General features: G+C 44.5%; 1 protein-coding gene across 18 annotated transcripts in view; it reads left to right on the forward strand.

Moving 5' to 3' along the window:
- PTPRM (protein tyrosine phosphatase receptor type M) overlaps positions 1 to 20,873 on the forward strand; it is a 792,664-nt gene that overhangs the window by 242,200 nt on the left and 529,591 nt on the right. For all 18 annotated transcript variants that reach the window (XM_060243981.1, XM_060243978.1, XM_060243979.1 and 15 more), the window contains exon 3: positions 6,574 to 6,842. In XM_060243981.1, the coding sequence (XP_060099964.1) occupies positions 6,574 to 6,842 (269 nt within the window). The remainder of the gene's footprint in view (positions 1 to 6,573; positions 6,843 to 20,873) is intronic.

Raw genomic sequence — 20,873 nt, forward strand, 5'->3', positions numbered from 1 at the left:
AAGGGGTGTGTGCTTTGGGGCAGCCGGGTGGTAGTCCCCCCCCCCCTTGCGCAAGCAGGTACTGGAAGACCTCCACGAGACCCACCCGGGCATCGTGAGGATGAAAGCCCTGGCCCGTAGTTATGTGTGGTGGCCGGGCATGGATGAGGAGATAGAGGGGTGGGTGAGGAGGTGCCAACCCTGCCAAGAATCCCGGCCCGATCCCCCATCAGCCCCGGCCCACAGATGGGAGTCTAACAGGCGACCATGGTCCCGCCTCCACTTAGATTTTGCAGGCCCGTATCAGGGCCAAATCTTTTTTATACTTGTGGACGCCTACACAAAATGGCTGGAGGTGATTCCAGTAGCCTCGACCTCCACGGCAGCAGCCGTCCGGGCACTCAGGAGGGTCCTATGCACGCACGGGATCCCAGACACCCTGGTGACGGATAACGGAACTGCATTCACCTCCCGGGAATTCAGGGAGTTCACGGAGAGGTACCTCATACGACACATAAGATCCGCACCCTTCCATCCGGCCACCAACGGCCAGGCGGAGCGGATGGTGCGGACCACCAAGGAAGCACTGGGGAGAATAGTACAAGGGGATTGGGACCACCGCCTCTCAGCCTTCCTGTTCCACAACAGGATCACCCCAAACCCGATAACGGGATCCAGCCCCGCAGAACTGCTTATGGGGAGGAAACTGACAACACGCCTAGACAGGCTGCACCCCGACCGGGCCCCCGAGGTCCGCGGGTCCCCAGAGGTCCGGGAGGCGGTGCGGGGGTTCTTTCCGGGGGACCCGGTATACGCGAAGAACTTCGCAAGCGGTCCCGAGTGGGTCGCGGGGAGAGTCCTTAGGGTGACAGGTTCCAGGTCATACGAAGTGACCACCGAAGGGGGCCAGGTACTAAGGCGACACATAGATCAGCTGCGCCGCCGCACCCTACCTGAAGTAACAGAGGAGGTAGGGAATAGGGAACCGCGGGCAACCGAAGGTCCGGAGGGGCGCTCGCCAATACAGGAACTACCCACGTATGACGCCCCCAGAGACACCGAACCAGAGCCGGAGCCCGAAACAGACCCCAACATCCCGCAGCCAGAAGCAGCATCGCCCACAACGGAACCAGCCTCCGCACCAAGAGCGACCCCGAGGAGATCGACACGGGAACGGAGAACACCTGCGTACCTCCGGGACTATGTGGTTTAAACTAAGGGGGGAGGAGTGTAGAGTATCGGACTCTGCACCCGCGCCGCGCAAGCCGGGACGTCCTCGGGTTACCTGGCGCAGCGCGGGAATAGTCACCGCCAATCAAGACCAAGCGCGGGAAGTTTAACTGGCCAGGATTGGGCTGGCCAGCAGGGGGGTTGATCCGGGGTGCATGTATATATTAGCGGACCCGGCCGCGTGTTCCTCAGTTCTGTAATGTACCAGCGATTAAAGACCAATGCCTTAACCACGTCTCGTCTCCCAGTACATTACACCTATCTAGTGATGTTGTTAAATATTTCCTCACCATGCTAAACAGTTATACCAATTTTAAAGTCTTTTCAGTCCTTATTTTCCTTCACTAATTTGTTCCATTTGATATAATTCATTGCATTGTTCTTGGAACTTGTATCATCTTTACCATAGCTTTCCACATGTTTCTTGGGTAATTCCTGCTCATCATCTTGCTTCTTCTAGGAGTTTCAACAGGCTTTGTTTTTCATTATGTACAGCCTTTCTTTGGTTGATCTTGTTAATACAATGGTGTCTAGTATTTTTATACTGATGACCATGTTATCACTATTTTGTTTTCAAGAGCTGCAGAGTTATAAAAAAATGGTAACATTGGTTTCCAAATGGATACATACACACTGTGGAGGTCATCTGAATTCACCTTTACTTTGTACTTCTGCCCTTGATGCCTTAAAATAGGGGAGCCAAACGTGTCCCATGGGCCTAATCCATCCCCCAGAGGGCCAGCAAATAGCTCTTGTCTCCTTTCTTCTCCCTCACCTGCTTCCTTTGGTCACCATTGTTGTGTTTCTCACCTGCTTTCTTTGTTTGCCATTTTTGTTCTTTTCCCTGCAATGCAGCCAAGCCAAGCAGCCTCTTGCTCTTCCCCTCTTCCCCCCTCCTTTTTCCCCAAGGGAGGAGGATGTAAGGGGAGGAGGATTCAGCCAATGGATGGGCTTTGCTCTGTAGCTCTGCTTTGCAATCGATACAGCCTGGCTCTCTTAATCAAACAGCAGAGCTACACTTTGAGCTTTCCCACCACTTTGCTCTTCTACACTACCTTTCCCTATTCCCTTCCCTATCCTAGGCCCTGACCACATTAAAGGCTGTTCCTCCCCAAGCCACTAGTGATCCCTCTAATCCTCCTTTGCCTGGGTCCAGGCAGCCAGGAGAATCTCAGAGGTAGTCATGTCATTCTTACCATAGACCTGTAGAGAGTCTCTGTGTGCTGTCTCACTGGGCCAAGTGCATTCTGACTGTCCCATCTCTGGGACACCTGCTGGTCGTGGTTACCCCTTTCCCCTTGGGAGGTCCCACCAAGGTCGTTAAGCAGTTCTCAATCCACCTGGTATCTAGGCATGCCTCTTGCAGGTCAGGTAGAACACTTGACTGGAGTGAGAACGCAAATGAATGCTTTCATGTCTCCCAACTCCATCCTTCCTTCTCTGTTTTGAGATGAAAAGTTGTACAAGGAATTTTTGGTTCCTCTATAGCTCTTTGTTTTCTGATTTATGCTAACTTGTAGCATTCTTTGATTTTAAAACCATAAGGTTTCCCTGTGCATTGAGATTTTGACCGTTTTCACACATAGCTTACCTCGCAGTCACAATCCTGTTCCCTCCGCAGCGTCTGTCAGATTTCCCACCATCTGCGCCGGAGTTACAGGAAGTGTCGCGGCTTTTGCGTAGCAAACGTAAACTGGGTTTACGTTTGTTTCAGCAAACTGTTACAGACTATGTTTACTTTTGGTGGCTTTACCACTTCTCAAACACATTACCACTTTAAGCAAAATGGGGTCTTAATAAGGCAAGCATTAATTCCCTGATAGTATGGGTTTGGATGGCAAAGGGGGGAAGGAAGTGTCTTGTTAGAACATGATAACAGTTAAATTAACTCAAGAGGCTTGAACAATACGAGTAACCGGTAGAATTGGGAACTTTCCCAAAGAAATTAAATAGAAAGTTGTTTTTCCAATTTTACAATGAATCCCAGATAACTGAAAATTAGAAGAAGACTGCAGATTTATACCCCACCCTCACTCTGAATCAGAGACTCAGAGCAGTTTATAATCTCCTATATCTTCTCCCCTCACAACAGACACCCTGTGAGGTAGGTGGGACTGAGAGGGCTCACAGCAGCTGCCCTTTCAAGGATAGCTATGCGATAGCTATTTACACATCGTTATTTACACATAGCTATTTACACATATGCAATAGCTATGACTGATCCAAGGCCATTCCAGCAGCTGTGAGTGGAGGAGTGGGAATCAAACCACTTGGTTCTCCCAGATAAGAGTCCACACACTTAACCACTGCACCAAAATTATGTTTGTATATTCCTGGTAACTATTATCTTCATGGGATAGCAAGAACTTGATGTATATTTCTAACTTGGTAGCTAGAACAGTTCATCTAAATCATATCATAACTTAATTTAGTTCTCATTAAAGATTCACTTTTCCTATAATAGCAGATCACATCAGTTTCTTAAATGGAGCCCAAAGGATTTCTTATGTTTACTCTGAAGTTCCTTGATGCTTGCTTTTTCTCTTTAAATTAGTAAGTCTCAGAGGTCTTTTCCAAGATGAGTTGACAATGCATATCTTGTCTTGGTCCTCTTGACTATTGTCCATGAGTTTCAGGTCATATAATATTTACTCATTAATTCAAGACTTAGAAGCTGATGGCTTCTGGTTATTCCTATTCTAATTTTTTCCCCAACACTGGATTGTAGTTAGTGCAAACAGATTTTAAGGGATGCTTATTATTTAAGAGAAAATAAGATTTCTCCCATTTACACATGAGTAAATTGTCATGATAGTCATTAGAGTGGAACTGTTGCAAATGAAGTTTGAAGTCTGAAAATAAACAGATGAATGTTTTCATTTTGGTCATCTGAGTGCAACTGTTACCGGCAATGCTTTTGAGTCTCTTATTTTTAATGGGGAAATTAGCTAAGAGACTTGGTACAGCGAATTAGGAGCAAGGGATCTTTGCTTTCAATGATACGGAGTTTGGGTTTTCAGCCAAGAATAGTCCAAGCAGTGATATTTTATAATGTTTTATTCAAGTATGTAAAAAAGTATTCACACACACAGGTACACAACAAACACCCAAGAAACTAGGAAAAATAGAGGTTATCGATAGAAGAATTGTAGGGTCATTGAAGCTGGTGATATTCACCTGATTCAGAAAAGGAGACGTCCATTCAGTGGAAAAGTATAGAGAGAGGGACGACCACGACCAGCGTGACGTGCCCTATAGACCCAATTACAGGAGTAACAGGGGGTACAGACTGCAAATGGTGCCCTACAGAATGCACACCGAAATGGGTTTTTGACCCATATTATATAGAGATCTGAAGGATGGGGATCATTAGTTGCTAAAGAGTCATTGATGGCCCGGTGATGGCTTTCTTGAATAGATATTTAATTAAAACAATAGATCGGGAATTCCATGCATTTACTAGAACGATGAGCTAGGACGTGGCTGAATGATTTGTTACCAGTTTTGGCTGACACTCAGGAAGGGACCCTTTAGGAAAGACAAAGACCTTGAGTGTTAGGATGGGTCTTATCATGAATTTGAATAGAAGTGGCAGAGTGGAGAGAATGGGTCGAAAGAAGAGGCCATCGACAGGTAGCAGAAGATCAGGGTGAGAATAACACTTACCAACAGTTCCCATGTTATTATGCATCCTGTCTGGGTGGAGGCATTTGGGGAGGGGGGAATAGTTGAGACTGCACTGAGAGGCAGACTTCAGGCACCAACCAGAACAAGCTCTCTATGGAGTCCACTCCACCTTTAGATGGGGTGTTTTCTTGGCCTGTTTCTGGTCAGACTCCATTTTGTTTCCAGGAACAGGAGTCCCACTCTCTCTCTAGGTACTGGGGTACTCCATTTTATTAGGCAGCGCCTCTCAGTAACAAAATACCCTTTTTTAAAGGAGGATTTTGTGTTGACTATTGCAAGAGTTTAATTGAGGTATTTGGAGACAGTGTTGGTGTAAATTTCTCTCACCCATCTTAGGGAATTGATTTCACTAACAGACCAGCATTTCTCAAGAGGCTTAGCAGTGCTCAGATTAATTTAGCAGAGATATTTCTTCATCTATTTTTTTCAGTAGTCCTGAAAATTTTTCCATTGGAGAAGTGGGACAGCTCAAACATTTTCATGCTGTACATCTTGAATGTAAAAAACCTTGCCTTAAGAAGCATTTTACTTGAAGAAAAATACCTCATAGTAGTTTATTTTCAATGGCCTATCTATTTTTCCAAGTTTGTCAGTGAAAAATTAAATTAAATGAAAGTTCAAAGGGGTTACACAAGACAGCCCAAAGCAGCTTTCACAGGAAGTAGAAAGCAGGGGTTTAAAGGGACTTGGAATCACTTTAAACCCGCTTTCTTCTCTATCCACAAACAGCTACGAAGTGCTTTAAAAGTTTGTGGAAGTTAATGGACTTCTGTTCACAAACCACAAGCAGGGCAAAAAATGTAATTAATTTTGCTTTGTGGTTTGGTTTGTTCCCATCCCTACTGATGATTACAGCCTTCACCAGTTTTTATAAGGGATTTTAAATTGTTTTTAAATTAATATTTAAAATATTTTTAAATTTTAAAATATTTTTAGAAATAGTTAGGAAGACAGTGGGGATACAGAAAAGAGAAGGGGTAAATACAACGCAATTGCATTTGTCAAGGACAATAACATAGTGTAAAATGTATGAAACAAAATATTTTCCAGTACATCCCCTTCATTATAATTTTAAGGTATTATATATAAAATACAATAGCTGTTACTTCTGTTGTGGTATGATTGTATTCAACATTTTAAGTTTCAATCTTCATTATTAATCTATTTTGACAATATCATTTGTTTCCAGCATTGTAGTTTTAATCTGCTTTCTCAGTGTCCTTTGGAGTTGTACCATCTAAAAACATTTTGTACCAATTTCCTCTTAATGTCTTGGGGATTATAAATTTGATATCTTTTTCTTATATTCACTCCCATTTTTGCATTACTGTGTATTTAATATTACATATTTTGCCACTTCTACATATTGATTAGAACCTTTAAAAGTTAAGTAATTCATCAAGGTGCAGAGGAAGGTCTATTATATATCCTATATCAAGAACCCATTTGTATTTGAGATATTATATTTAAAACAGCCCAAAACAGTATTAAATTTGGTATGCCTTTTCTTAATCTTCTGTGGCAAAAAATTTGTAGTCTACATTCATCAGAGAAATAGTTCTATAAGATTGTGAAGATCCTCTTAACTTTTAAAGGTTCCTCCCCAAAAGAAGATATGTTGGGAGACAAGAGATAGTTAAACCACTGACTGAAACTATATTTGTTTGTTTCCTACAGGGTCTTTTATGCTGGTGAATACCTCTGGAAGGTTTGGACAAAGAGCACATCTTCTGCTTCCGCAACTTAAAGAAAATGACACTCATTGCATCGATGTCAATTTTTACGTTTCCAGCAAGACTGGGTCCAGCCCTGGTGTATTAAATGTTTATGTGAAAGTTAATAATGGACCCCTTGGTAGCCCAGTATGGAATACATCTGGAGCTCCTACAGGAACCTGGATCAGGGTGGAATTGGCAATTAGCACCTTCTGGCCAAACTTCTATCAGGTATCACTTCTTATTCTTTTCTTCTTCTTCTTCTTTGCTTTGTCTTTATTAACAGGAAGCAGGCTAAAACAAATATTTTTCTTTAGCACCTGCATTGAATGCTGCAGTCTGTCTGTGAAGGGGAAGATCTACTTCCCCAGGAAACAAAATTTTGACAATCTAGAGTGTCAGAATGAAGGGGAAGTACCCACATATATTATTGTAAGCTATGGTTTATAGGCAAATGTCACCTAGACTGAGACACCTCTCTGTGGTGCACATCTTACTTGAAGGTAAAGGGGCATCTGGATCATGGGGCCAAGAATCCAAAGACTCCGTGGAGATCTCCTGACACTGCTGCAGAAGGAGGTAGTTAAGACACTTCCAGGAGTTTCCGTTGATGTGCAGGTACAGCCCCTAGACTCAGTCAGCCTGCTTCCTCTGGGATACAGCCCTTCCGATTTAGACTTGCACCCTGAACTCTTCATCCTACAGCCTGCTGCTGAACCAGCTGTTTCTCATCTGTTGACCTCCTAGGCTTCTCAAAAGTCCTGAACTATGTCAGTCCCATTGTAGTACACACTACTGTAACCTAGGCATGGCATCTTTAACTACTAGCAGCTTGCCTCTGAGGGTGAGGGGCCTGAAAGTGTATTTAAGGCCACATTTCATCTGCAAGCCTTCACTATAGTACATTCAGCCCCATAGATAAGAGTCACAGAAGAGGGACCCTGGGGGTGAGAGCAAGAAGCTGGAGAGGCTTCCTGCCCCCTCCAGTGTGATTTAAATTGCATGTAAGCTCCGATTCCCGTTCTACCTTACCTGGAGCTCAGCATGCAGTGATCAGCTTCCAATTCTGAAATTCAAAAGAAAGCTGATTTGTGTCTCTGCCCTTTTCCCTGCTTTTCTGTGCCCTTCCTAGCATGTTATACACGCTGGCTGAGGGAAGACATGTCCTGGCTGCCCTCCTCCCTCCCGACCCCAAAAGGACTCTAGCTGCCCTTGCAGCCTGTGCAACCTAGGGGCCTCTCCTCCCACCAAACCCACCCACCAAAGAACTTACTGTTCAGGCTCATGGTGGTGGAAAACAAGGCAGAACATGGAGCCCCCATCTCTTCATTGCTGGACTAAGGGCTGCTGGGAGCAGGAGGTGGGGCTGGTTTTCCACCTACCCATCCAGCTTTCAGAATCTGCCCACCCAGCTCTGCTCAGAGTGCTTCAGGGGAGAACTTGCCAGTGCCACTACCTCCTTCATGTGCTGAGGTGATTGGGGTGAGGGGCCCTGAGGGAGAGCCAAGGCCTGGGTAGGAGGCCTGTAAAATCCATCAGGCTGGGCCTCATGGGGCGCTATGGGCCTGAATACACTGTTGGTTCCAGCTGCAGTAGCTTGATTCCTGGACATCAGCCTTGAGCTGGCCAGCCCCCTCATCCTGCATCCATGCTTGATTTTCTGGGACAGCCAATTACAGCATTCCCGTACAGGTCTTATTTGGATGACACAGCTCCTGTTAGTACAAGGCATGGAATCCTTGATCACTGTAAGCTTCTGCTCAGTGAAAATGTTTTTTTTTCACCCCTGAAAGGTACTATTGGTCATTACAGAATTAATTTCACAATACTTTATTAAGTCTTTCTTTTATTACTATTATATTGATTAGATTCTTGCTAGGTTTGAAATATTATTATTCGGTTGCTTAAGCTGGACATTTACGGGACACTGTTCGTTACAGAAAATATATTGCATTATTGTGAGATCCAAAGAAGTGTTTTTGTATAAAAAAAGACTTAGAAAAGGGATTTTTTCTGATGTGAAAAATATAGGCAAATAACTCCCACTATCACTCACTGAATAGAAGTCAGCTTGTTAAGTGTAGAATAAGTCATACTTCTGCAGACATTTTGTTATTTTATGTTTCTAAATTTACATTTTCTACAGAAATGCTTCTCAATAAGCATGCCCTTTTGAGGAAAGTTATTGTGTGCTTTCAGGATAATTCTTGCAGCAAGTAATTACTCCTGTGTCTAGGCCATGCCCTGTAAGAAACAATGCCATGTTAAAATATATGAGTAAAAACTATTTATATTCTATTAATTTATGTTCTTTAAATCTGGTTTCAAGTTGTTTAGGCATTTAGATGTTTAATAATTTAACAGTGGCCTCCTAAGCAGGTCTACTCAGAATCCTTCTGTGGTCATCAATAAGGGTAACTTGTAGAATAGTTTTCTTTGGGAAAATAATCATTGTTTTCACTTATCAGCTAGAGCTGTATCACTAAACCAGGCTTTTCCTAAGAAACTAACATGAAGGAAGCACAGCTTTTTTTAAAGAATATGTTTGCCATTTCATGGTGCTCTCAATGCACAGTAGTTGTTCTCATTTCAGAGGATTGATTGATGGTATGAAACTACATTTATTTTTTAGAATAAACTTCCATTTTTTCACAGGTTGTACAGTACTTCTGCTGAATTTGGTCTGTTCAACATTTTGCATTCCTATCTACATATACATGCATGCAGGCAAGCTTAGAATACCTCTGAAATAAACTACAACTTTTCACTTCTTAAATCATAGCTTTCTTGTTTACATGGTGCAGTAATGACCTACTGGGAAGTAAATGCACATGTAAACCCTTTTTCTATAATAGGATTGCCAAGTCCAGTTCAAGAAATATCTGGGGACTTCGGTGGTGGAGCCAGGAGACTTTGGTTGTGGAGCCAGCAGCAAACTTGTGACAAGCATAATTGAAGTCCAAAGGGAGTTCTTGCCATCACATTTAAAAGCCTTCTAAATGCCCATAGCAGCGCGCCTCGCGGTCTCACTAGATCGCTTCTATATGTGGCTTATGGCTACCCCAGCCCCTCTTCAGCCTCAGTTCTTCCTCTTGAATTTTACCTCACGACTAGGAAACTCAAGGGGTGGGTGTAATATGGATTTCTCAATACTAGTCTCTTCGGGGGTTTTGTTTTGCTTTCAGATGGATATAAACTCAGTTTGTAGGGGACCACAGCAGCTTTGATAGTTTTCCCAATATACTGGCACCAGAGAACTTTAAAGTAAACCACAGAAATTTATTAACGTACAAACACCGTCTTCAACTGGGGAATGGGAAATATATACATGGGCTATATTGTATCTCAAGCAGTTAACAGTTTCTTTGTAGTTCAGGCTTTATAATATCAAGTTCACTTAGGTCTCTCAGGTTTCACAGATCATACAGCTTTCACTCTCCAACACTATTCTGGGTTGGCCTCTTGGGTATAATGTGCCAAGTCCCTTAAGTCGACTGGTGTCTCTTCTCCCAGCCCTTCAGACTTCTAGACCCACATCTTTCCCTCAACCACCTCTTTAGCTCTTAAGAGAAGTGTCTCTGTGTCTGTGATCTCGCAGGTCTTTTACTATGACTCTTCTCTAGTCACACACAAGCCCATGGCTGTCTAAATAGAGTGAACAGTGAGCTTTGCTTCTCTCGAAAGATCTCCTCAGCTCCTTTCTCAGCTCCTTCTCAGACCAACTGCTCTCTTCAGCAGTCTCCCTCAGACTCTGTCTGTCACTAACTGCCCTCAGCCGTTAGCTGTCAATCACCTCTGAGAGTTCTGAGCACTCTGGCCCCCACCCTCAGATCATCTGATGCAGGCTCTATGCGTCCTTAGTTTTCTTGTTAACCCATTCATTACCCTCACAATGCCTTTTAAATGCCTTCTGTCAATTTGAAATAATGAAGGATATGTGCACCTTATTTTGGGGGCTCATAGAATTGGACCCCCTGGGTCCCTTCTTAATAATTCCCTTCCTAATAATTCCCATCATAGAGTTGGCCTTTTTTATTGCAGTCACACACTGTCTTAACATTTTCAGTGAGTTATCTACCATGACCCCAAGATCTCTCTCTTGGTCAGTCTCTGCCAGTTCACACCCCATCAACTTGTATTTATGGTTAGGATTTTTGGCTCCAGTGTGCATTACCTTGCACTTGGCCATGTTGAACCTCATTTGCCATGTTGACGCCCACTCACCCACAACAGATCCCTTTGGAGTGCCTTGCAATCCTCCCCGGTTCTCACCACCCTGAACAATTTAATGTCATCCACAAACTTAGCCACTTCACTGCTTACTCCCAACTCTAAATCATTAATGAACAAGTTTAAAAGTAATGGACCCAGTACTGAGCCCTGCGGCACTCCACTGCTTACCACCCTCCACTGAGAAAATTGCCCACTTATACGCATTCTCTGCTTCCTATTAATTAGCTAGTTTTTGATCCACAAGAGGACTTGTCCTTTTACCCTATGACTCTTGAGGTTACTTAGGAGCATTTGATGAGGAACTTCAACAAAAGCTTCCTGGAAGTCAAGGTATATATCATCTATTAGGTCCCCTTTGTCCACATGTTTGTTCACTTCCTAAAGAACTCTAACAGGTTAGTGAGATAAGATCTTCCCTTACAGAACCCATGCTGAGTCTTCTTCAATAGCTTTTGTCAATCAATGTTCCTACTAATTCTCTCTTTAATAATGTTTTCCTCCAACTTTCCTGGTATTGATGTCAGACTGACTGGCCTGTAATTTCCTGTAATCTCCTCTGGCAACCCTTTTTAAAGATGGGGGTGACATTAACTACCTTCCAGTCCTCAGGAATGGAGGCAGATTTCAGTGAAAGATTACATGTTTTTGTCAACAAATTGAACCTTATTTAAATAAGACTGAAATATTGTTGGTGCATGTTAGTGCTGATCATGTAATTGGGAGATAATCTAGTCTGGATGGGATTGCATTTGTCTTGAAGGAGCAGGTTGCTTCTTTGGGATACTGTTAAATCTGGACATATGGATATTCAGATTTCTAATATGGTATGCTTAGCCAGCATCAGCTGATTTACCAGCTGTTTACCAGTTGTAACCCTTGCTTGAAAAGTAATCTGATCCAAGATCTTGTCATTTTCTGGCCTGGTTAGTGTGGTGCACTCTATGTGGCCTGCTCTTGAACACTGTCTGAAAACTTCAGTTAATTAAGTTTGCTTGCTGGAGTCGACTACAAGTATAACATAATTCCATAGTTGAAATATCTTCACTAGCCAGCTGTTTGCTTCAGTACCTTTATTGGCATAAATTATAAACATAACAAACAAAAGAAAACAACATGAGTTGAGCATTACAGAGGACGAAGTTCCCCATCAGAGGAGTTTGTGTTATGCTTCCACATCCTCATGGCAATTAGAAGACACCTTGCTGCTAAACAAATACCACAAGGGCACTGGGCCAGCAGAAGATATAGCACAAGCCTCTCATTGAGCTATCCATGAAAGTTGTGCAGAAGAGGGCTAATTAAAGAATTGCACAGTTTAACATAGAAATCACAGTACAGCAAAACATGGGGTACCGATTGAAGATTTCTGGCCTTGCATGGACAAAATCTTTCATGATAAGGAATGTTTGCAATCTTCCAAAATGAACCACTGAGGGAAGAGTGTTAAATCTTGCAAGCATAAAAACTCAACATTATTGAGGAGATGTTAAGTATGAAAAGTAGGATGTTAAGAATCCCATGATCAGGTGTGATACCAAACTCCAGCAAGGAGCATGTCCTGTTTGCTAAAGAGGAGAGAGTTTGTTTCTCTGTATCCAAAAGTCTCTGTTTTGATGATCTAAAAGCTTGAGTTTCTTCTAACATAAAGAGAGAATTAAGAGGAATACCAATAAGACTGTATTTTACTCAAAACTGAACGTGACCAATTAGTTAAGGAGCATGTACAGCAAATGATTAGGGGATGCAGACCTATAATTTATTGATTTGATTTGTATTCCGCTCTCCCCACCAAAGCAGGATCAGGCGGTGTAGGCAAAATTTTAGGGTTAGGAGCCATGCTCTGGTCTTTAAAAGGCTCTAAAATGTTTTCAAACACATAACCACATAGCTTACAGCGTTTGGGATTCCCAAAGTACGGTGCAGAAACATTGCCTGAATTTGCTCAACACATTGGTTGAAAGCACAGCATAATTTCTACAGACAGGGTGAATTCCCTCCACAGGTTGAACTGCATGCTGGAATTGGTAAGGCCAGACAGAAACCATGATAAAAACTTTTGCTGCCTCAACTGTTGGCTTGGTGGAGCGTCTCTGTTTCACACACCCTGTAGAACTGAGCAAGGTACTGCAGAGTGCAGCTAATACTAGGCAGAGAGTTCCACCAAGCTAGGGCCAGGTCTAAAAAGGCCCTGGCCCTAGTTGAGGACAGCTGGGCATCTTTTGGGCCAAGGATCACCAGTAAGTTTTGATCTCCCCAGCTCTTCAAGTGGCATACCAGGTCAGGCAGTCCCACAGGGTGCCATTAAGGTAAATCAGAAGAAATTGTCTCTTATTGACCAAGGAAAGTAATTGAAGAACTGAGCCCGTTTGTGGGAGAGGACAGGATATAAATCTAAAAATCTAAATAAAAAAAAAGAATCATAGAATATATTTAATTGTGGGGTGCTCTCCCTGTTCAACATCTACATGTGCCCCCTTGCTCAGATTGCATGGAGGTATGGGTTGGGTTGCCACCAGTATGCTGATGACACCCAGCTCTATCTGCTGATGGACGGACGGCCTGGCTGTGTCCCAGAAAATCTGGTGCTGCAAGCTGTGGCAGGATGGCTTAGGTTGAGTTGCTTGAAGCTGAATCCAGCGAAGACAGAGGTCCTTTGCCTGAGTCGCGGCGGTCTGGGCAGGGAAATCCTCTTACAGCATTTGACAGTGCGCCACTGACAATAGCGCACAAGGTCAGAAGCTTGGGGGTGCTGATGGAGTCAACCTTGACAATGGAGGCCCAGAAAGCCACTGCTAAATCTGCTTTTCCCCATCTTAGGTGGGTGAAGCAGTTGGTCGCCTTCCTTGCACGTGGCAACCTGGCAATGGTGATCCATGCAATGGTCATCTCGAGGCTGGACTATTGTAATGCCCTCTACTTGGGGCTGCCCCTGTGTCGAACCCAGAAACTACAGCCAGTGCAGAACGTGGTGGCCAGGCTGCTATTGGGGCTTCCCAGTTGGGAGCACTTACAGCTGGGACTGCGGGAACTGCACTGGCTGCCAATAGTATACCGGATTCGTTACAAGGCGCTGGTTATTACCTTTAAAGCCCTGTATGGCCTAGGACTTACCTTCCTTAGGGACCCTCTCTCCTCACACGTTCCCCAGAGGGTACTTCAATCTGGATCTCAAAATCTAGTAGTAATCCCTGGGCCAAAGGAGGCCAAACTAAAGACCACTAGAGAGAGGACCTTCTCAATTGCAACCCCCTACTGATGGAATCAACTACCAGAGGAAGCGAGGGCCCTGTGGAACTTTGCCCAGTGCAGCAAGGCCTGTAAGACCACTCTCTTTCTGGTTGGCCGAGCCTGTATCGTAGGGAAATTGAAGAAATACTGTTGCCACCAAAATGATATAATATCAAAGATTTAGCACCAAACTACTCTGATTTGGAATTCCCAAAGTATGGTGCAGAAACATTAATATTATAATATGTATGGATTTTAATTGTCTGTTGTGGTTTTATACTGTGAGCCATTCTGAGCCTGCTTCGGTGAGGAGGGCAGGATATAAATCAAATCAATAAAATATTTGAAAAAGAATTTGTCCAAGCCTGAACTGGTACAGGGCAGTTGGGAGATTGGCTACTATCAAAGAAAGCACCTGAATACAGAGGCTAGAATTGTTTGCTATTTTTGGTTAAGGAACCATAAATAAATAAATCCCAGTTCTCTTCTTATGAGCAATTGTATTTTAAAGTTGTTGGTTTTTAAATTTAAAATAGCTAGTGGGGACAGTAGTTGCTTTGCTGCTACAATAAGAATAGTATGTAGCACATAACTGATATTTCAGTCTTTGATGTTTACCATCAGACCATACATAGTATTATTTCTAGATAAATTATGGCAAGCTCCAGTTTTCTGTTGAAGTGAACAATTGATGGTAATAGCAAGAATGCCATAGGACCAAAGAGCCTCAGGGAGATTTTCATCATTTGTTAATTGCTGATTTAGCTCACTTAGCCTTTTAGTATTGATCAGCTGGTTGATACTCTCATCCACTCTTTGTGACAATCTAATTATTTGGAGGATTAGTATGTTCTTGCAGAAAGTAGTGGGAGGAGGTGATGATTGAGAGAGGGATTCATACTCAAGGATAGTGATCAGAGGAAAGTGGTCACTATTAACACACTCGCCTACGCAGAAGTCCAGAATATGTCTTTTCATGGTAAAGGAAACAGTAACATAATTGATAATGCTACCACCCCAAGTGGAACTAAATGTATATTGGCCAGGAGAATCCTGAGGTAGGGATCCATTTTATTAGATGGAATACAGAAATTAGCCCAAAAGACTCCACAGAATTAACTTGAGGGTCTTTGGAGTGTTTTATAGAAAGGAAGAAATTAGGGAAGGAATCATTTGAGGCAAAGCCCATGGCCTTACATAAGAGCTGGTAATCCTTCCCACTCCTAGATTAAAATCTTCTGCAATCAAAAGTTCTGCAAAGGGTATTTCAGCTCAAGGCTCACAACAGGGATGGGTATGAATCAAACCTGACACCATGGTTGTCAGGAACCGTTCCGGGTCCATCAGGCTCCGCGGCGAGCCAAAATATGCTCTCCACCTAAACGGGTTTGGGGTGGCATATCCATAGAGCCTTGAGGGCAAAGTGATCCGACCATGGCACTGCTTCCATTGCAATATCGTTCACTTGTACTCCCGCCGCGAAGACCAGGTCTAACATGTGTCCCGCCTGATGAGTGGGCATTGTAACAACCTGGGAGAGTCCTAGTGTCGCCATGGATGACACGAGATCCATCCCCTGGCCGGAGGCCGCATCGTCGGCGTGAACATTGAGGTCACCCAAGACCAGTAACCTTGGGCACTCCAACGCCCAGCCCGCCGCAGCCTCCACCAGGGATGGTAAGGCGGCGGCTGGTGCGTTAGGCGGTCGGTACACCAGCCAAATCGCCAACCCCTCCCCAACGTCCCACATCAGGCCAGCACATTCAATGCCCGGGATCTCCGGGGCCGGGAGAGCCCTAAAGGAGTAAGCCTCTCGTATGAGTAATGCCACTCCTCCCCCCCGCCCGCTAGTCCGTGACTGGTGGAAGACCGAGTAACCTGGGGGGGTCATCTGGGAGAGAGCCACGGTCTCCCCATCTCGCACCCAGGTCTCGGTCACGCAAGCCAGGTCCGCGTCCTGCTCGAGCAGGAAGTCCCAAAGGACACCGGTCTTATTGTTGATGGACCTGGCGTTGCATAGCACCAGTGTCGGAGGTGGGTAAATTCGTCTGGTCCCACTACCTGTCACCGTCGGGATGGGACGCAGGCTGGAAGGTGGTCGAGCACTCTCATGTCTCAGCCTCCTTCGCTTGTAAGTCTGCCTGCTCCCACCGTCATACCTTCCCCTCCCCAGGAGTACCGGAATCTCCAGGCCAGTCATCTTCTGTGGTGGGCACCAATTCGTCGACTGATGGTGGCAGAAATTCGGTAAGTAAAGTGCTGCTGTATATAAGGTACGGAGTAGTAGGTTAAAGTGTTAAAGTGCAAGATTCTACTACTTATATTATGGAGGCTCTAAGAACTAAAGTGCGGTAGTGTCAAAAGTCCAAAAAGTGCAAGGCGGCAAAGTCTAAAGTGCGGTAGTGTCCAAAAAAGTGCAAGGCGGCAGAGTCTGAAGTGCGAGGTGTAAAGTGGCAGAGGAGGATATTGGGTCTCAATCTTGTTCTCTCTTAGATGGTATGATTGCATAGTTCTTATAATTGATAGTATTGACTCTCTCATTGATGTTCCTGTTGGGGGGTGGGAGAGTCTCAGAACTCAGGCAGCCTCCACCCAGCTCAGGGCTCCAGGGGGGTACTAGTCCTCCCTGTTTCCCACAGCCGTGCGGCCGCTGTCCTGGTGACTCAGTTACCGGGTGAGTTGTAGTTCACCCTTTCTCCCACTGGGCGTCCTCAGCTCACTCTCCACCCTATATGCGGACTCCAGGTGTTTACAATTCCACTAGGGAAGAGAGGAGAAAAGAGGAAAGGGGAAGAAGCGGAGGGGGAAGAGGGGGGGCCGTCGTCCCACTGGTAGACTAGCTACCCTGGTACTTCGCCCCTCCTTACCTCATCCGCAACTATCTCCAAGTACCCTGGCGCCACAGTCTCTCCAACCAAAATGCCACTCTTCGGCACTCCTCACTATTCCTCACACTCTCCGCCTCGCACCCCCGCCTCGTGCAGTCTCCGGCGGGATCACTGGCGAGATGGCCACTCGGGTAGATGGTCCTCAGGCGGACGGTCCCCAAACAGGCAGTCTGTGGGCTCTGTCGCCTCAAACTCCCGGCCGTCTCCGCTCGCAGGTGTCCGCAGCCGCCGCTCATCAGCCGCCGGTCGTCAGCCCCGCCAGCCCTCAGCCCGCTTCAGTCTGCACACTCCGGTCACAGCGTTTCTCACCATCTCGGTCATCTTCACTCACCCGCGTCCGCAGCCGCCAGTCGTCAGCGTCATCCGCTGACAGCCTGACTCAGTCCACACCTCCAGCCACACCGTCTCCGGCGTCTCAGCGTCGAGGCTGGGGCCGGGGCCGGGTTTGGGCCGTCTCAGTCTTCTCGGCCCTCGTTGGTAAGCACTTTCAGTCTAGTCCGTTTATAACAGCAGCAAATTAGCTCACCGGGAATGTAGCTTATCTTCGATATAGGTGTTATAGATGTTATAGGTGGCGTTTCCAGCGTTCTAGAATATGTTGTTATTGTTATGGTTGGAGCTTTAGCACAGAGCTTTAGCACGGAGCTCCTCGCCTCGCCGCCATCTTGGAATGAGCACTGAAGGCATTTAAATGCCTTTGGAGCTTCCTTCTGGATTGAGCTACCCGGCCAGAAGTGAGCACCAAAGGTATTTAAACTTTGGAGCTCAATGTGGATGGTACAAACCACAAACTGGACTCCATCCAGTGGAGGAGTTCATTGAAAGTTTGGGGTGTGTGAAAATCATGAACCTCCAACAAACCTCCATTTTTTTCCAGTTTGTGCCCATCCCTAGTCCACAATATACACATTTAAACAGTTCCATTGGGCTGCATGATCAGGTCTGTTATTACATGGGGTAAGTATACATTAATAACCTTAAATAAGACAATTTGAGAAGAAATGCTTGGGCAGGAAGAGGGCAAGAATACAGAATGATAGGCTCAACTTTTAGCTGTGTTGAGACCAAGCAACACATACCTGTTCTATGAAGGCCCTATGCCCAGTTTTAGAAGCCAACATTGAGCTAGAAATATACCTTTCTGACTCTCTTTCCTCCCCCTCCTTCCTCCCTTAAAGAGGAGGAGCAGTCCTGTAGAAGGAAGCAGAAGCTGTGTGTGTGTGTGTGTGTGTGTGAGAGACAGAGTGAGAGAGAGATGGGTGAGTGGGTTGTGTCTGTGTCTCTACTCCAGGAAGCAGTCACAGAGCTCTCAGTGTGTGTGTATGTATGGGGAGGAAAGGAAAAGGGAGGTAAGAGGCAGAAACCATGAAGCGGAGTGCAGGAAGCAAAGAGCCACTGAGGGAGCTGGGAAAAAGCAAGGTGCTGTGCAGCAGCAGCAGCCTTAGAAAAGAAAGCAGGAGAAGGAAGTTGCTTGGGAGTGAGATTTGAGACCTGGTTGGGCTGCATGTTTGACACCTATAGAGTAGAATGATGTCAAAACATCTGAGAAAATCCAACAAATCATAGTCACCAACCTTTTTTTTTTTTTTGCCATTCATCAGTATCTCAGGATAGTATTTTAAGGACTGGGGTTTGGTTGTATTTAGTTAGTAAAGCTCAGTTAACTTTTTCAAGAACATCATATAAAAAAACCACTGCCGTTCAAGATTGTTAGGTGTATTCAGTGAAGATGATTATTTTCTATTTATTTATTTGATTTCTATTCCACTCTCCCCCCATGATCATGGGATTCAGAGCAAATTATTGCATAAATAAGCAATTTAAAAATAGTTAAAATCTATAAATACACAATCAACAGTTAACCAGAAGATATATAAATTATGTCACCGTTCTCAGGGAAAGAGGAGAGGGGAAGAAGCCAAGGACAGTATATAACTAAAAACTCCCTGGTCTTGCTCATAAGCCTGGCAATACAGTTCCATTTTACAGCCCCTGCAAAAATGAGTGAAGTCCCGCAAGGCCTGGATCTTGCTTGGAAGTGCATTTCACAAAGCTGGAGCTATATCACTAAAAAGGCTCTAGCTCTAGTTGAGGCCAGGTAAATGGTCCTTGGCTCTGGGACCATCAGTGTGTTGTTGCTTAAGAAGTGTAAGGGTCTTTGGGGTGTATGCCAGGAGAAGCAGTCTGGAAGATATGTTGGTCCCAGATCATAAAGGTATTCAAAGGTTATAGGAAAGGAAGGAAAGGTCCCCTGTGCAAGCACCAGTCATTTCCGACTCTGGGGTGATGTTGCTTTCACAACATTTTCACGGCAGACTTTTTTAAAGGGGTGGTTTGCCATTTCCTTCCCCAGTCATCTACACTTTCCCCCCAGCAAGCTGAGTACTCATTTTACTGACCTCAGAAGAATGAAAGGCTGAGTCAACCTCGAGCTGGCTACTTGAAAACCAGTCAATACCTTAAACTTGATCTGGAATTCAATCTCAAGCCAGTGCAGCTGGTGAAGAACCAGCTGGATATATGCTCTGATAAGGGTTCTAACTAGGACTGCTGCATTCTGGACCAGTTGAAGTTTCTGGGTCAGTCTCAAGGGTAGTCCTATATAGAGCAAGTTACAGTAATCCAGTCTCAAGGTGATCATTGCATGGATCACAGTGGCTAGACGCGGGTGAGATAGGAAGGGGACCAGCTGGTAAATCTGGCATAAATAGAAAAACCAGGTTTTTTTTTAAAAAGCAGGAATGCACAGAAACACAGTTCTGGCTGGCTTGGCATCAGGGGGTGTGACCTAATATGCAAATGAGCTCCTGCTGGGCTTTTCTCTACCCCCCCCCCAAAAAAGTCCTGAGACAAACACTGACCTGGTAATGTTCGGGATCTGGACCTCGATTGGCAAGGATGTATCCAGACCAAAAGAGGGGATCTCTCAGTGTAAATACCAGTCAGGAAAGAAAAACCACTGGAGAATAGAACCATCAAACAATTCAAATATTCAAAATGTACATACAAGCATTCATGTAAGTATTTGTTAAATTATTCACAGTGGTTCACAGCAAGAGCCAGGAACAACATATATCAAAGCACAGTGGCTTACTTAAAGGTGCAGTACATGTAAATAAACAAGAATCTCAAGCTGTACAAATTTCAGTAAGCAGTACACAAAATAATTTTCCAGGCAAAACAAAGGCACCAAAACTGTGCAAAAATCCTGCTAGTTGGATTGTAAGGTCTATCTTGAGGACTGATGCTGATGCTGTGATATAACTTTCAAAAATCTGGGATTCCAATTATAAGAAGTGATCGATAAAGGAAACGAAACACATTTAGAATCCGGACACACATCTCTTTGTCTTCTTCGAGGGGCACTTGGCAACCAGAAGATCTAAAGTCTGATTATAAGAACTCCTGTATAGTTGGTTCCTTTGGTTATTTGGAAAACAGTTTGGTGAACTGCTTATTGAGAATTGTGCAGCTTGTGAATTTCCTCCAATGGCACTTGACAACTTGAACACTTACAATCTAAATTCAAAATATGATTGTGTCATTAGCATTACTTAGGGATTCACATTTTGCTGTAGGAAGAGCTTCATCAATCACCATCTTCAGTGGAAAACATTTAAAGGAGTCTGCAGTTGAGTGCACTTTCTGTAAAGAGGACTTAAGCTGATCCAAGGTGGAGAAAAAATTCCTGAGCTCATTCTGGGATGCCCTACCAGATGGATTTACAATGCTTGCCACATTTCAGCAGACTGTGCACTTTGCTAAAGGTAGGCTTTAGGACCACCAAAGTATTTTTGGTCGAAAGGGAAACTGCGTCAGAATGCATTAATAAATAATAAGAGGATCAGAAGCAAAGGGACTCTTTGTACAAGGATTAGGGAGGAAACGTTTAGGAGATCCTTCACACACAAAA

The sequence above is a fragment of the Heteronotia binoei genome, chromosome 7, assembly GCF_032191835.1.
Source record: "Heteronotia binoei isolate CCM8104 ecotype False Entrance Well chromosome 7, APGP_CSIRO_Hbin_v1, whole genome shotgun sequence".
In the NCBI taxonomy this organism is placed as follows: Eukaryota; Metazoa; Chordata; class Lepidosauria; order Squamata; family Gekkonidae; genus Heteronotia; species Heteronotia binoei.